This window comes from Silurus meridionalis, chromosome 11 (genome assembly GCF_014805685.1).
Source record: "Silurus meridionalis isolate SWU-2019-XX chromosome 11, ASM1480568v1, whole genome shotgun sequence".
NCBI classification, from domain to species: domain Eukaryota; kingdom Metazoa; phylum Chordata; class Actinopteri; order Siluriformes; family Siluridae; genus Silurus; species Silurus meridionalis.
This window is the reverse complement of record NC_060894.1, coordinates 15,453,958-15,471,351: the sequence shown is the minus strand read 5'-3', so window position 1 is coordinate 15,471,351 and position 17,394 is coordinate 15,453,958. Positions and strand designations below refer to the sequence as shown.

Below are 17,394 nucleotides of genomic sequence, written 5' to 3'. Positions count from 1 at the left end.
CACATAGCCGCCGTTTGAGCCCATATGGCGCTACGTACGGGAAGGCTGCGTTATTTGTTTATGGAAGTTTCCTGCATTTCCTTTTTTCGAAAGTACGCGCGTTTGAAGGTGAGCCAGAGGCCCTGGCGAGACGTCTCTGGGGGAATGAGATTGAGATGTGAAATCATGCAGCCAATATTAAAAAGGATAGATCCTGTTTGACCTGAAAGGACCTCCCTACTGAAATTGTTTAATAGGATATTGAGGAAGTGGCATTTATGGATCTGAGTGGAGCTATTTGCTTAATGACCTTTCCCAAAAAAAAAACAAAAAAAAAAAACAGAGAGGATAAAGCGGGGATTAGGCAGGGCGGGGGAGGGCGGATAATATGATAGCTACCCTGTTTACGCTAAAAAATTAGCTTCTTTATTTTGCACACACAAAGCTCCCTCAGTGGATCGCTGGTAATTCACAACTGTTACACATTCTGTAGTGACAGCATTTACCGCCAACCATCTTTTTTAACTTACTGCACAGATATTTAAAATTCCTTTCCCTCACCGCTGAAGCAATCCGAGGAATACAGTGTGTTGTTACTAGAGCCTTCTTCCTGGACAGCTTTGCCGTGTGTGTGTGTATGTGTGTGTGTTTGAGGACATGGGAGTAAGTGAATGGGCCTGTAATGAGGTGAAGGATCTCGGACAGGTTAGCAGGACTCGCACGAACGTTTTCACCTCATCACAGTGAGGGAAGGTTCAAGCACAGGAGGTGTGAACGACAGATGAGGTGATCTTCAACAGACCAGGATGAACCCAGACGAGCACAGGAAACCTAAACCCTCACACATACACAAAAAAACACACAGTCCACCTGCATGCCCACCAGCCTCTAACGCACCTCATCACTTCCACTCGGGCTGTAAGAAGAGGAGGAGGAGGGAGCAGCAGGATACAGTGGCCACACTGTAGCTGCTCACGAACACACATTTCAAGGCTGAACACACTTTTTTTTTTAGTTTGCTGGGCCAAAAAGGAAAGAGAGAAAGCTACAGCGACTGCCAGATAGAGGAGTGCTTATTTACTGCACTACCTCACTTTTCAAATACTCGACGTCTAATGCAGACCTGGAAAAAAAAAATACTGACAACTTAACATTTTCAGTCATTAAATCCTTTTTATTTGAAATTAATAACAACTACAAAACAATGGAATGACTTCTTAGATACAGTACTTAAAGGAAATTCACATCTGTATCCAAAGGCTAGATCACAAAATATTAAATACCCTTATTACTGTGTATTCTCACGAAGTCACAAGCAATTTGAATATTCTCTTAAGTGCGTCAGTTTCACGTAGAAAGACTTTAAAATAAACCACTGTAACCAAGTTTGAAAAGAACCCCTAAGATTTATGTTTCCACACACACGGACATAAACTTTGGAAAAGTTTACACTTGTGTGTGCACTGCAAGCTATACTAACAGTTTAATTAATTTGTTTGCTTGTTTTTTTATTGTGGTCTCAGCAATTAGTTATGGGTTTTTCCAAACATGCACAATCTGATGGTATCTTGTAGCGTGTTGCAAAGTGTGTATATAGCAAAAAGACTCTATAATCTATACACTAAGAAGCCCCAATCATCCAATTATATTAACCAGACATGTTCTTATCCCAGTGAATTAGTTTAAGTTGTAGTTTTTTTCTTAAAATGAAACTTCAATTATAAATAACAATTAAAGATTGGTCTAGCAATATAATAACATTTATAATTATTTGTCTTATATTAAACTCAACACCATAATCCTAATCTGGGGTCCGTTATAGACCTAATGTATTTAAAATTAAATTTATAGGTTACACATCAAAACAACATGACCAGAAAGAGGGTGACTGCTCCCGAACGTCAGCGATAATTAAAATCTGTCATTGTTGTGGAGATTCTTCTTCTTACATGCCCTGGTACAGTGTTTAATCCTGCTGTGTGCGAATACAGAGTCTAGTTGTGTTTGGTGATGACCAGGTTTCTCAGCATGTCGAAGGAGTTTCCATCTGGCTGAACAGACACCAGACCCTGGTCCTGAGAGCTCACCTGCAGGAAGCCGTGATCATCCAGTCCTACCACCTCAGCCTCAGGACCATCCTCGCTCCACAACCGCACCTTTGTACCACTGTAAACGCCAGCAATCATTAGAAATAAATAAATAAATAAATAAATATATATTATAAACATACACACACACACACACACACACACACACACACACACACACACACACACACACACACACACACACATATATATTCGAGATGTGGTAAATAAACTTTTATTAACGCATGATTAATGCAGAACGCATTTCTGTTTGACCATTTCTATCAAAAATATAAATAAATATAAAGCCTTCAGTGCAAAACATTTTATTCCCAACGTCCTTTCTTTACTCAGATATTTATTTAAAATAATTTTTTTTTTTAAATCACTAAACGTTTGATTTACTGATGCGCCAAGTCTCAAATCAAGCACCAAAATCCGCCCTGATGAACAAATCTGGCAAAAAGTTCGGTAATTTAAAAACGCAATAATCCCATTGCAGGAATTTTTTGTCTTCGTGCTCTATTTGAGTTTGGTTTTACTAATAATATACATTAAAAATGTTTAACAAAAAAAAAAAGAGATAACACTGATTATATCTTTATCATGGCACCTGTTAGTGAGTGGGATACATTAGGCAGTAAGTGATCATATTGTCCTCAAAGTTGATGTGTTAAAAGCAGGAACAATGGGCAAGCGGAAGGATTTAATCGAGTATGATGAGGGCCAGATTGTGACGGCGAGTCGACTGGGTCGGAGCATCTCCAAAACTACAGCTCTTGTGGGATGTTCCTGGTCTGCAGTGGTCAGTATCTATCAAAAGTGGTCCAGGGAAGGAACGGTGGTGAACCGGCAACAGGGTGCATGTGGGGAGTGAAGGCTGGCCCGTGTGGTCCAGTCCAATAGACGAGCTCCTGCGGTTCAAATTGCTGAAGAAGTTAATGCTGTTAATGATGGAAGGGTCATTTTTTTTCCTCAAAGTCGATGTGTTAGAAGCAGGAAAACTGGGCATGTAAAAGAATTTGAGCAAGGGAAGTTTTACACACACACACACAAATATATATATATATATTACACTTATATACATATACACACAAAACCTGATTTGCTCAAATCCTTACACATGGCGATGTTTCCTGCTTCTAACACATTGACTTTGTGGACAAAATGTTCACTTGTAGCCTAATATATTCCACTCACTAATAGGTACCATGATGAAGAATCAGTGTTATTCACTTCACTGGTCCTAATGTTATAATGTCATAATGTTATACCTGATCAGTCTCATCAATAATAAATACTTATAAATAAATGGCATGATAAACTCACCCATGGACCCATCGTTTGTAATAAATGGGTAGAACTGCTTCAGGACCATGCAGCTGAAACTCAGAAATGAGCTGCTCTAGCAGAGTGACAGAGCGGCCCATAAGCTGTGCTGGGCTTAGAGGACTCAGCTTGCTCCCTCGCTCACGGTTTTGCCGAACCACCAGGTCATTAATGCAGATGGTGGGGTTACTGTTGCTCACATTAAACCCACAACCTAGCAGATAGAAACAGACAGAGAGAGAGAGAGAGAGAGAGAGAGAGAGAGAGAGAGAGAGAGAGGAGAGAGAGGGAGAAAGAGAGGGAGAAAGAGAGGGAGGGAGAGGTTTATGCGCTCATGTTAAACCCACAGGATCAGGATGGATGCCGAGAGAAAAAGAATAAAGTATTTAAACCACCACCACATGTAGTCAAAATACACTTCAGCTGGAATATAGAACATCGGATCCAGCTGAACAATAAATTACTAATAAAGTGTACAATATGGCAGAAATATTATATTACAATATAGTAAACCTATATGAGAAAAAAAACCCTGTTAAGATTAAAAATTCTTTATAATTTTGTTACGTTCATTAACTCTAAGAGAGTTTTTATAAGAAAGAAATGGTACAGCATATTCAGACTTCATACATTCATTACTGATATTAGTCAGTGGTATAAACCATAACTCCAGTGCAGTGTATCGATATGTCAATCTAATGATAATATCTGACAGAAAATATTGTGAATTTCAATAATTTATTACAATATTGGTCAAATCAGTGTTCAATACAGCTCAACAAACATTAAACATTATCTAATACTAGAAATAAGGTTCATATTTAGAGTTATTACCAATGAGAAGGTGAAAGGTGGATCCCATCACCGTTGATGTGACCAAAACTCCCCCCAGCTTCATCAGGTTACCATAGTAAATATCATTGGGCCACTTCACTCTCAGGTCAATGTCCTAAACAACAACAACAACAACAAAAAGCGATATTTAACCAGAATGTTCCACCAGCGTATTGGAGACAAATTCCTGTTTTAATTTCTGCCATTTTGTTTTTAAATCTGCTCTTAAAACGTTTTTTTTTTTTTTTTCAGGAAAGCTTTCAGGCGATTTATTTTTTATTTTTGTTATGTATGTATGATGTTTCTTTATTTTCATTCTCTCCTTTGTTATGTTTGTAAAGCACTTTGAGATGTAACTTTTAAATGCAGTATGTGTGTATAAAAAAATTATTATTATTATTATAAGGAGTGCTGCTTGTTATGCTTGCGACATCCCATAATACTTCCTGCACGGTGAATGAGCGCACGAACATTCCTCTGCGGGACGTATGAGAGCTTGCAGCAGTGAACTCACTCGCACACATGCTGCAGAGAAGTGCTTCAAACATCCAACACTCCTGCATGTTTCCAGTCAAGCGGCAACACAAACACGAGTCCATGTGTGTGGGGGCCAATGCAAGGCCTCAAGCCTTCTTCTGCAGTTGACTGTGACATTTCTGATTAGTAATCTAGACAGCAGCACCTGCTCGGGAGATCTAGCTGTGGGGTCGTATTATTTCAGAGTGTGTGTGCGTGTCATATCTGGGTAGTGTGATATTGTACCTGGTATCCAGGCAGTGTGCGAACTGCCTCCACTACAGCCAGAGCGGCCAAGTGCTGCAGGAATGGGATCCTCTGGCCGAGTCGGGAGTTTACTGCTACTCGCAAGTGCAATGTGAACATGGCGCATCCCAGCGGACTCAACCACGTGTTTCCTCCTCGTCCTGCAGTACAACAAACAAGCAAGATACACACCCCAGCATGTTAATAGACACACAAACGGTACGCATGGATAAAGGAAGACTGAGAACGGTAATACCATACACACTGATCAGCTGTAGCATTAAACCGCCTGGTGTATATAGTGCAGGTTCCTCTTGTGCTGCCAAAACAGCTCCATGTCAATCTATGGAATCCATAAGATCTCTGAAGGCATGCTGTGGTATTTGGTATCAAGGAGCAAATCCTTTACATTTATAGTGTACATATATACTGTTATCAAGAGCGAAAAACGTTGATCTCATTTGCACAAGTGAGTAGCTATGGGGTTAAGAGCCTTTTGCAGGGGCCGAGGAGTGGCAACTTGGTGTGGCTGGGATTTGAACTAATAACCTTTGTATCCAAATTCCAATTCCTTGACTACTAAGCTACCATCTCCCCAAAGGTCGAACAACATAGGTATCAAGAGTGAACAGTAAGGAAGTGTTTCGCAGACACCCTTATCCAGAGCAACTTACATTTATCTCACTCATACAACTGATCAGCTATAGGGTTAAGGGCCTTGCTCAAGGGTCCAGAGGTTTTAGCTTGGATTGGAAGTGGCTGGAATTTGAATTCATGACCTTCGGATCCAATTCCAATACCTGAATGGTGCAAGATGATGCCTCTAAAGGTCAGACTTGTTTGTCCAGCACATCCTGCAAAAGCTCATTCTATTTGAAATCTGGGTTTAAGTGTATATATCAAAGTAACATCGACATGAATGTTAGGATCCTAGATTTTCTAGCAGTACTTTGCTCAGAGCATCACTTTGCCTCCAAGAGCTTGTCTGTTTCCTACAGCGTATCCTGTTGTCATTTCTCCCCAGGGTAAGTAACACCCACCCCCAATGCACATGGCTATCCACATGCTGTTGAAGAAAACATGATTCATCTGAGCAGGCCACATTCTTCCAGCGTTCCATGGTCCAGTTATGATGCTGACATTCCCACTGTAGGTGAACTGAATGGTCATTCGCTGCATACAGTGCATCCGGAATCTTTACTTTTTCCACATTTTGTAATGACTGCGACGGTTCATCTTCCAACAGGACAACGACCCTAAGCACAGAGCCAAGATAACAAAGGAGTAACTATAGGACTAAAGTTACTATATAACTACAGGACGACTCTGTGATTGTCCTTGAGCAGCCCAGCCAGAGCTCAGACATGAACCCGTTTGAACATCTCTGGAGAGATCTGAAAATAGCTGTGCCAACCTGAAGGAGCTTTAGAGGTTCTGCCAAGAACAATGGGAGAACCTGCCCAAAAATAGATGAAGCTTGTAGCATCATACTTAAAAATACTTGAGGCTGTAATTGGTGCCAAAGGTACAAAGTTTTTTATTTTTAATAAATTAGCAAGGATTGCAGCCAAACGTCTTTCACATTGTCATTATGGGGTATTGTTAGTAGAATTTTGAGGTAAATAATGAATTGAATCCATTTGGGAATAAGCCTGTAACATGATGTGGAAAAAGTGAAGCGCTGTGAATCCGGATGCACTGTAAGCCACATCTTGACTGGTGCCCTTGTAATCAATGTTGTTAATCAAATGTTGTTCATGTCGCCTCACAGTGATTTTAATGTTATGGCTGATTGGGGTATGCTAAGTGTGCATTTGACAACTGCAGTGCTTCAGGGTAAATGTAAGGGATATTAAAACTCTTTTCTCATTATCACAACATATATATTTAAGAAATACATGCAGCTTTTCAACCAAGATATACTATGATATTATTAGCTATACATAAAGATGCATAATGTTCTTATAGAGCTTAAATAATTCTTCACCTTTCATGGTTATTGGTATGTGAACTGCCAATAGTATAACAGAACAAAATTACTTCTTTTTTTTCTTTTATAAGCGCTTCAGTTTTTATTTAAACGCTTTGAAAACAAAAGAAGGACAATCATAGTTCATGCTATTTAACTACTAATTATGTGGAAGAGAAAACAAACACAAGGGAGTTTTGACCAATGATGACAATATTCAAACCTAAATGACAGAAAAGATCTTTTTTTTTTTTTTTTTTTAAAGTCATAAAAATTAGTGAAAAACACGTAAAAACAGATTTCAGAGCAACAAATTAAAAATGGAATCCATAGGACCCCAAGACGAACAGTGGAGTATACCAGTGACTGACCTTTACCCTTCGTCTGACGTGCTGCCACGGCAATTAACCCCAGATCCTCAGGTATTTGCAACATCAATCTATAAAGAAGAAAAATACCAGCCATAAATGAATCAAATAAACAAAAAAAAAAATACACTAACACTACTAGTTTTCTACATTATGGATTATTACATTCGAACTGAATTTCACCTTGAAGAATGTATATATCTCTTACTGACTGGACTGAAGAGCTGACAGCTCAGTGCTGTGGCGTTCCCAACCCACTGGACTTTAATTGAACTCTGACCCCCATCTAAGGGTTTCTAGCCCAGTGCTCCCATCAAATAACACCCCCACTAAAGTAAACAATCGTCCACTTGACCCTGTGTCACTCACACACACACTTGCTTGGGCCACACAGCAAGGTGACACTCAGGTGTCAATCTCACTCTAATTGCTGAACAAACAGATAATTATTCTGCCAAATGCTACGATGAATTAAGACACAAGGTCAATAAAGGGGAAACCTGCGAGTGCAAAAAGAGACTGAGGAAACGATATAGATACAAATACAAATAATAGATACAAAATACAAATACTGGAACATGAACGACAAAAAAAGTGTATTATTTTGTACTTGATTTTACTAATACATGCTCTATATCACAGAAGCATATCTATACTGAGAAGATGCTGGTCTGTTCTGGGTTAATATTTATTAAACAGTAGCTTGGAGTGCACATTTAGTTAAGATAGATGCAGACACAATTTCCCACTCAGGGATAAACATTAACCGTTGCATATATGTGAAATTTAACCCCTTAATTGATTTTTGCTTTATTCGTGGTCTCTACAGAATAACAAACACAACACAATACAAAACAGTAAAGATGAAGGCAGAACCATTCAACAAATTCACCCTAATACATCTATTTACTTGCTCTTTTCAAATAACTGGCCATGTTGTTACGCATCATTGTTCATCTCGCCACATTGCATGGAAAATGCTGGGCATACTGCAATACTACTATTCACCAATGCTGATTACTGTCTGGTGAAGACAAAGGCATATTGTTAGTCAGGCACACGGTCGAAAGATTAAAAATAAAAAAACAAAAAAAGTACAAAAAAAATAAAGTGTGGTGGGGGATTTTGTTTTTAATGCATTATATTTGCAATCAATCGTCAAAGTAAAGCTGCTACTAGAGCCAAAAATTCTGTATCTAAGATTGGACATTTGTCTTATTCCATGGTGGCTAGAGGCAACACACACAAGAATCTGGAGGGAATCTTGGTGTGATCTGTCATTTACAGAATATAAATTTACACAAGAGCTTAACTAGGGAGAAATTTCCTTGGCCAAAGCCTGGGAGGCTGAGACACAGGGCAGTAATTCAGGGCTTTCTGATGCAAAGAGACAGTGTTACAGAGACACAGACTTTAAAATGCAGTCCTATAATCCGTTAAATTCCTAGACCAAACAGCCCCTGTGAACAGGAGGCTTGGGGAGCAACTCTATTAGAGCCAGTGATATCTTTATCTTCACTGGATAAAAAAAAAAAAAACAACATAAAAGAACACCGACAGTTGATATGACCCCGATTCCAAAAACGTTAATAAAATGCACTGAATGCAGTGATTTGCAAATCTCAATAACCCATATTTTATTCATAAAAAAAAAAAAAAACGTATTAAACGTTCAAACTGAAGAACTGTAGCATTTTAAGGAAACACAATTTTGAATTTGATGGCTGCATCGTGTCTCAAACTAATTTGGGACGGGGCAACAAAAGGCTGGAAAAGTAAATTACACTTTATAAAAAAAAAAAAAAAAATAAAAAAAAAAAAAAAAAAAAAAAAAAAAAAACCTTGAACATTTCACAGATTCATAGATTCATTGGCAACAGCTCAATAAAAAGATATAAAAAGAGTCTTGTAGAGAGGCTCTCAGAAAAAAGATGGGGAGAGGTTCACCAATATGCAACAAACTGCATCTACAAATTGTGGAACAATTTCAGAATAATGTTCCTTAACAAAAAACAGCAAAGACTTTAAATATCTCATCAAAAGATTCGAAAATCTGGAGAAATGCGCTTGGGACAGGGGCTAGAATCAATATTGAATGCCCTTGATCTTTGGGCCCTCAGGTGGCACTGCGTTAAAAACAGGTAGGATTCTGTAATGAAAATCACTGCATGGGCTCAGAAGCACCTCCAGAAATCATCGTCTGTGAATGCAGACAAATGCAGGCTAAAATGCTATCATGCAAAGAAGAAGCCATATGTGAACATGATCCCGAAACGTTGCCATACTTTTAGGGAAAAAGCTTATGGACTAAGGAAAAGTGAAAAACTGTTCTGTGGTCAAACAAATCCAAATAAGATCGAAATTCCTTTAAGTAACCATTACCACCGCATCCTCTGGACTAAAGAGTACAGGGATTATCCAGTTTATCATCACATACCATTAGCAAATTAAAAAAAAAAAAAAAAAACATTTTATTCACAACAGAATGTGACACTAAATGCACTCCCACACAGCACCTGTTGGAACAGGTTCTTTTATTTTGATAACTCACCGAGAACATAAAAATCGACAACCTCAGTGAAGATATGCAAAAAGCGTATCACCTTTTCTTTGGAATTGTGGTTGTAGATCTACTTCGAGAAGAACTGAAAGAAGGACTGAAAATAATGCAGACACTGCTCCTTTAATTCCACTTTCCTTATAAGCCAAAGAGCCAGACACAGAAGAAAAAAAACCTTTTTTTTGAAGGAAAAATAATGTTACTGCTTACAGTAAATTGGCAGTTTGGTAAGACTTATTTGAATAGCAAATGAATACTTAACCACATTCTTGGAATTTTACTTCATAGAACTGTAATAGTTTAGCCATCACTGCAGACAAATAAGTGTTTATGAGAAATGCATATTTAAAAGTGGTCGAGGAAAAGGTGCAGGAAACCAAATGCTAATTTGTAGACTTAGGAATTTCTTCGCTAAAACTCACGCTAATTAAACTGGACATATTGTAAAAGCCTGCAGCCAAAACGCCTCAATCATGGGTTACCAGGACAAGGAAAAAGCAGCTAAAACACAGCATGTGGGTGGCAGTAACATAAAAAAAACCCCCAAAAAAACATATAGCCGCTTCTGGCACGTGATGCAATTTCCAAATTATGCTTCAAATATCAATTAAACAACATAAAAGGAATGCATACTGGATTCAGGACAACCTTCAAGTGACTTCAGGTGCTGAAAAAGAGCCAAGGCATAATGATGGAAAAAAAAACAAATACCAATATTGTGCTAGTTAACTATATCACCTTCCTGCTTATTTGTTAAAAGATATGGAATTAAAGACAAAGAAAGACAGAGACAAACAGATTTTTCCTGTGTCTGGGAGTGTGGTGTGTGGTGTAGGCAGTAGGATCCTGACCCCGAGGCGGTGTAGGCCGGTTAGGCGGTGAGGCCAAGCGCCATGGATAATTGAGAGCTTGCGCTGTTTGGCAGGACCACCAGAGAACCCCGAGTGCTGGATCGTGACGAGCGCCGCTGCTTTACAAATCAAGAGGCGACAAGGGTGCACGAGAGGCCCAGACGGCTCTCTGTGCTCCTTCAGCCAAGCAAAATGAACTTTTAATAAGAACATCAGCAGCTAACAGTGAGAGGAGAGCCAGGAGCGACCTCTCATACTGCCGCACCAGCGTACTTGTGCCAAAGACTAAATTAAGAACACCTAAGGGGGCGTATGATACAGCTCTGTATGTGTGTATGTGTGTATGTGTGTGTGGCCAGCATTTCCCTTTGAATGAATAAATTGGATGTGTAAAAAAAATATAAAATAAAAAAATTATATATAATTTTATTAATGCAATACACTTTATTATATTCGTTAAATTGAGTAATCAATTAAATTGGAATGATTAAAATTAAATAAATGGAAATTTTTTATTAAATAGTTTACATTTGTTAGACCCCATTTGGGTAATACAGGGTAATAGTCACTTCTGGTAGTTGAGTAACGCAATCCCTATGGATTCTTCAATGGCCCTGGCATTGTTGTGTATGTTTTCTGGTTTAATAATAATAATAAATATATATATTTTTTAAAATGCACTCAAAGTGCGAGGCGGAGACTAAACAAACTTGTGGTCTGCCACTTAATACGTTCCTGAGGGATTTTAAATATCTATGTTCCGCACACAAAAAGGATTGCATTCGGTACCGACTGAAAACCCTGTAGCTTCGGTACGAATACGTGTACGTTACACCCCGACATGATATACATTTGTATGGTCCTTTCAACCATACAAAAACATGATGAATAGGACATGTGGCTTTGCATATTTACACGACATAGAGGTGTTATCACTTAGGGTGTACTCACTTTTGTTGCCAGCTATTTTGACAATAATTTGTCCCTTGACTATATACAGTACACTGAAATGGTTGCTTAAATGTATTATTTATTTATCTATTTCAAAAATAATATTTAGCAATTGCTCAAAAAGGTAAATTGGTTAGACAAGGGGAAAAAAAGAGACTACCAAATAAGGAATGCAATGTAAGAAGAGAAACAAAAATAATACATCCAGTGTGGATTTTCTCTCTTGCACTTTACTCTCACTTTCTCTGTCTTTGTCCAGTTAAAATCAATCTTGTCAGATTAGCATGCAAAGTGGCATTAAATTAATTTCTGCTACACAAATATGAGATCAGGCTTGGATGAGCTCAAACAACTCGCTCATAAACAGAATATTCTTACTGGCTCAAAGAGGCACCTTCAATAAGAGCTGTGAGGCCGAAGGGGTGTGTGTGTGTATGGGGCAAGTCGAGGGGTCTGAGGGGCTGAAGTGGACAATCTATAATAACCTAGAGCTCAAGTCTGTGAGCTTTGTAATATGCAGTCTAAAGTATTCCAACAAAGTTAATCTCAATTTGAAAGCACGTCCACCAAGCAGCTCAGAGGTCGCCCGCGTCCAAGGAACCCGAAAACACGTTAGAAAAATTCCCAATAATGACCACAAAGGAGCAGAGATGGTAAAAGTACACACATCCTTCACTTAAGTAGAAGTACAGATACTAATGTTTTAAAAGATTCTGGTAAAAGTTGACTATACTTTTTCACTCAAGTGAAAGTTTGGGCTCTGACATGTACTCAAGTAAGAAAGTAGCCATTACTACTACCTGTTTTAGCGTCACGCTGGCAACTGGACCTCAAATCATATTTATATATTTATATAAAAGAACTAAAAATGTTATCTAATAAATGTTTCCAGGCTGATCAACCTTTATATAGAACACAAGCAGAGCAGAGATGATGATGATCAGGTGAAGAGGAATGTCTCTGGTCCCATTTATGTTTCCATCACTGACTCCCTCTGTCTCATCCACGTTACCCCCATACTTCTTTTTGCCTTCTGCAGTGTTCGTTGTTAGCTTTGTAAACAAGCCTGTTTGTGGTGTGTGAGAGCCAGGAAATGATACACCATATAAGTTGATGGGCTGAAAACGCCACGCAGTGAGAAGAAAATAATATTGATCATGTCACTAAATAGATTCAAGCTAAAGTAAAATACAGATATTCGTGTAAAAAAATGTAGCGAGTGAAAGTAATAAAGTTGTCCGGAAAAATTATTATATCGAAGTACTGATATCAGAAAAATCAACTTAAGTACAGTGACAAAATATTTGTACTTCATTACTTCCCACTTCTCCAAAGGAGAGCTGGAGGATCGAAGAATAAGCCCACAATCAGCAATTGTGAATTGGGACATTGAGAATAAATGAGTTTCACTACAAATGCAGCCTGTGTATCTTATACTGCCATTCCAGGAAGACCATCATTAGGGTTGTAAGTAAATATCAATACCCGCTAGCGTCGCAATATTTTGTTTGCCATATCGACAATATAAAAAGAAAAGAAAAAAAAGAACACTGCTATATACACAACAATGCTATATACACAAAGCACAAATACTGCATTTTTTATTTATACTTTATAGACTAAATAATAGTTTTTGTTGCTCTTTATTTCCTTGCCTCCCTAGGATTGTTGCTTTTAGATGTTAAACACTAGTGAGCGCTCAGATTCTACTACTAGCCTAATACTAATAATATAATACAACCATCATCATCAATCCCACTTCATATAAGGTGTATTTAAAGACAATGTGCATATGTTTAAAAATAAATAAATAATAATAATAAAAAAATTGACCATGTTAGGTACAATGTGGTCACATATTGCAAAACATCTGATTGCACTAAGGGGTGATATGGGTAAGGGTGGCACAGGTTTCATGGTATGTTTAAGGGGATTTTAGATGTAATTAATGCAAATGTAAATGTGTTCTGGTGATATACTTGTTCTTTCTTTGCTATGGTCTGCATATGGTGGTGTGTTCTTTATGACAGCTCACCTAAAATTATATCCTATTCCTAAAATAAGAAATATCCTGATATATCGCCTCGCTTACCATATCGCAATCTATTGCAGCAGTTCTGCTGACCTGCCTCAGCAGAAAATAAACTACATGTCCAATTTGCTTAGTCATCAGTTCCTATAGTTTTGATGAAATGTGCTAAATGTAATCTTTCTGCAAGGGCTATCGTTGCCTTATTTTCTCTGACTACATTTATACATGTATCGCTAAATTTGATCAGCCTTCCATAGAGCACTTGCTATATGTCCGACGGTGGTTCTGGGAACCCTGGGACACTGCAAGGATAAAATTTTCATATAACCCCAATTTAGGACATTGGGCAGGTTTTATCCAAGTATCAAACCCGTCTATAACAACTGCCAGGAGTTAGCTTGTCCCGGTTTTGCCCCGTGATAAACTAGCAGACACACTGACCACTGTTTGCTCTATGTAACACCACAGGGTGTGTACTAGGCACCAGAACAAGGGGAAGAGACCATGGGAAGGTCATGTGGAATTGTAGCATATGAAGACAGAATAGCTCTTTAAGAAATGCCAAAAGTTTATGTGATCCCAGGGTCTAGCCACAGGCTCCTCACCAGGAGCTGTTACCTCAAGGTGGCTTAGATGATTTAAACTACAGTTTCATATATTTAGAATATGACGCAAACCTCTTTCGGAATAAAGTAAGTACATTAAACAGAACCCTGAACTTCTTTAATGAAATCCGTGAGCTGCAAAGAAATTTGTGGACCTTCAGTGGAGTTTGTTTTACTGCAACACTGTTGATAGGACTCATTGATACTCTATATAACAATGTTGCCCAATTAATAACATTAATCACCAAATTCCTACTCTCCATAACACATTTGGAAATAGAGCTTTATTTTGTAAAAGTGTTTGTCACTTTTTATGTGGCACACTATTGGTTAAACCAAATCTGCCTCCAGATCATCAATCCTCTCAGAAATTGATTTAGTTAACTTTGTGCTTTTTCTGAGTTTCTTTGGCAGATGTAGGCATTTATGGCTTACAAAAATATAAAAAAAAAATGCTAGCAGCACTATGCAATAGCGAAAAGGAGAAGATTGACAAATGAATGAAAGAAAACCTGAATCCGGCTGCACTATGCTTGTCAGCGTCCATCCAACAAACGTATCAGGCTCGTGGGTATGCGCCACTCACCATACTTTTGGCAAAGATGTCTTTAGTCAGTTAGACACTGGAGAATATGAATGCTGCTGGCCATAAGCACAGAGCACAGGTGGCTAAACTTTGCATTTTGTAAAAAAATATAAATGCTACAATGATAGAAAGGAAAACCTGACTCCAGTTTGATGCCTGTGAAAACTTCGACATTACAGAGAAAGGACATTAGAATGTAAGAAAACTGAAACGCAGTACAGCAGAAGAGAAGATCATAGTTGTCTTATCATCAGCTCTGAAAAACCAGATACCTGTACAATGGTCATAGGCTGCACCTAGATCCTTATTTAAAGTGACCACCCTGTGACCAACACGCACAAGGTGAGGAGAAGAAGAAAGGGGACAAATGGCTGTGTGTAAAAGCACAGAGTTTTCAGCGAATGAGCAGCAACCAGGCCTCCTGAAAGACAGAATTGTCTGGAAGCCTCTTCTGTCTTGCCATTGTCAAACTCCTGATTACAACACGCTCGCAACAAAGGAACACAAAAGGACTGAAAGAGAGAGAACTCCTCAGAGGAGGGATAGCTTTCACTGCCGAGAGCACATCATGTGTGGGAGAATGCAGATCACAGACTGCTGAGCCCAAAGGGTCACTTACACACTGACTGGAGAGGGGGTGTGGGTGAGGGTCAGAGAACACATGGCCACCATCATAGAGAGATCAGAGAGAGGGATACACACATACACAAACAAAAGCAGGATTTGCCTAGCCAGGTCCTTACTCCTACTCTGCTAAAACTGCTTTTAGGCTTTCACTCCGTATTAATAAGCCTAGATAAAGTTGTCCAACACCAAGCTGTAAATTGGACAGTGTTTACAACCCTGGTGTGGATAGCAACAGCCATCGCTAATCATTAGAATGCATTATCCGAATTAAACCATTAATCATAACGGTTATCTGAAATATTTCTGGGTTTCTAGCATACATCAACCATATACCTTTGGCTTGATATGAAATTATGAAAGAAAAAAAAAAAAAAAACATGCTGACTGCTAGGATCAGTGCACATCTTTAAAAGTGGATTTTTCCTCACTTAACATAAGCAGTTTAGTATTGATCAGTGGCAGGCATAAACGCGATGATCGATAAAAGAGCTCTGATCTGTAAATGCGATTAATTGGAATAATCCTCTTTTCTGAACAGCCGCACACATTATCATTTTCAAACAGGAGCTCAGGGCTGATCAATCGGAATTTTTCACCATTACTAGATCAAGTAAGTGTCCTCCTTCTCTCTGTCTCCCTCCAATCCCCCACCCCCATCTCTACAGGTGAAAGGTTAGTAAAAAGAATGCAACTTCATATAGGGCTGTGTCTTTAACAATTTCAGAAATCAAATATGAATTTCAAAAATCATAAATAAAAAAAATCGAAATAAAATCGATTCTTTTAAATTCAATCAGAGTAAAAATCAGGTCAACGTACATTCAATTGTTTTCAGCACCATTATATAGTAGCTGTTGGATTGCTTGGTGTAATCTAGGTAAATAATAATCATCTCTACTTTTCACTCACTTTCACTGCTTAGTGTCGATGCAAACTCTTGGACCATCTGGCACTGACTGAGGAATAAGAATATGAAATAAGGACTTGTAGCATCTGCTTACAATTTTAGATAATTGGTCGAAGAGTCTGCAAGGTCAATTGGACCACTTTTGCTTTATGTACAAACCTGCTGCTTTAGTAACTGTGAACCTCTCCCCCCCCTCTCTTTACCCAGCGTTAGTGTTTTCACAGGAAACGGAGTCTAATTCCGCACAGTGTCCGTTTGGATTTCGGATTCGCTGTTAAAACAAACGCTGATTGCAGCAATGGGGGACAACAGCAGTGCCTCAGTCTGCAGTGGGCATGTGTGGGGGCATGTGTGTGTTAATTAGTCTCGGACACCAGGAAGAAGGTGTTTGACTGGCCTACTTATGTGTTCACTTCTGAAATTGATTCAGCCAGTGGAGATCTATTGCACGAGTAGCTCACATAACCTAAAGCTTAAACGCCAGGAATATAAAACAGTCGCAGAGGAAATAAAACATTATGGTCTTCCTTGTAATTATAATGCTTCAGGAAAAGTGCACTTTAAAATGGCCTGCTGATTGACCTCTGTAGCTTCAGGTGAACTGGAAACACTTTCCTTAAATGACAAGAGAGAGAGTGAGGGTGGCAGAGAGCTTCAGGCAAAAGAAAAATCTGAATTCTAACAGCGGGAAAATAATCATTACATTTGGGCAAATGCATATGTATGTAGAGCTGTCTACAAATTGATGTGTAGAAACATGATGTGTGACTGCTCCCTTGTGCTTAACTAATAAACACCTCACACACTTAATGGTCACAGGCAGTTATTCAGGCTAGTGTTAAGACACAAGACATAAGGAGCAGTGTTGTAAAAAAAATGCATAAATATATAAATCAAATTATAAAACAATGCATATCAATGCAACTCTGAGATATTCAATTGTGAGA

General features: G+C 38.6%; 1 protein-coding gene across 1 annotated transcript in view; it reads right to left on the bottom strand.

Moving 5' to 3' along the window:
• Positions 1 to 1,132: 1,132 nt before the first annotated feature.
• Positions 1,133 to 17,394, bottom strand: part of hlcs (holocarboxylase synthetase (biotin-(proprionyl-CoA-carboxylase (ATP-hydrolysing)) ligase)) — a 32,804-nt gene continuing 16,542 nt past the window's right edge. Inside the window, exons 7-11 of the mRNA XM_046861344.1 lie at positions 7,332 to 7,399; positions 4,992 to 5,152; positions 4,230 to 4,344; positions 3,396 to 3,609; positions 1,133 to 2,145 (exon numbers count right to left, since the gene is read on the bottom strand). Of these exons, the coding sequence (XP_046717300.1) occupies positions 1,974 to 2,145; positions 3,396 to 3,609; positions 4,230 to 4,344; positions 4,992 to 5,152; positions 7,332 to 7,399 (730 nt within the window). The 3' untranslated portion in view covers positions 1,133 to 1,973. The remainder of the gene's footprint in view (positions 2,146 to 3,395; positions 3,610 to 4,229; positions 4,345 to 4,991; positions 5,153 to 7,331; positions 7,400 to 17,394) is intronic.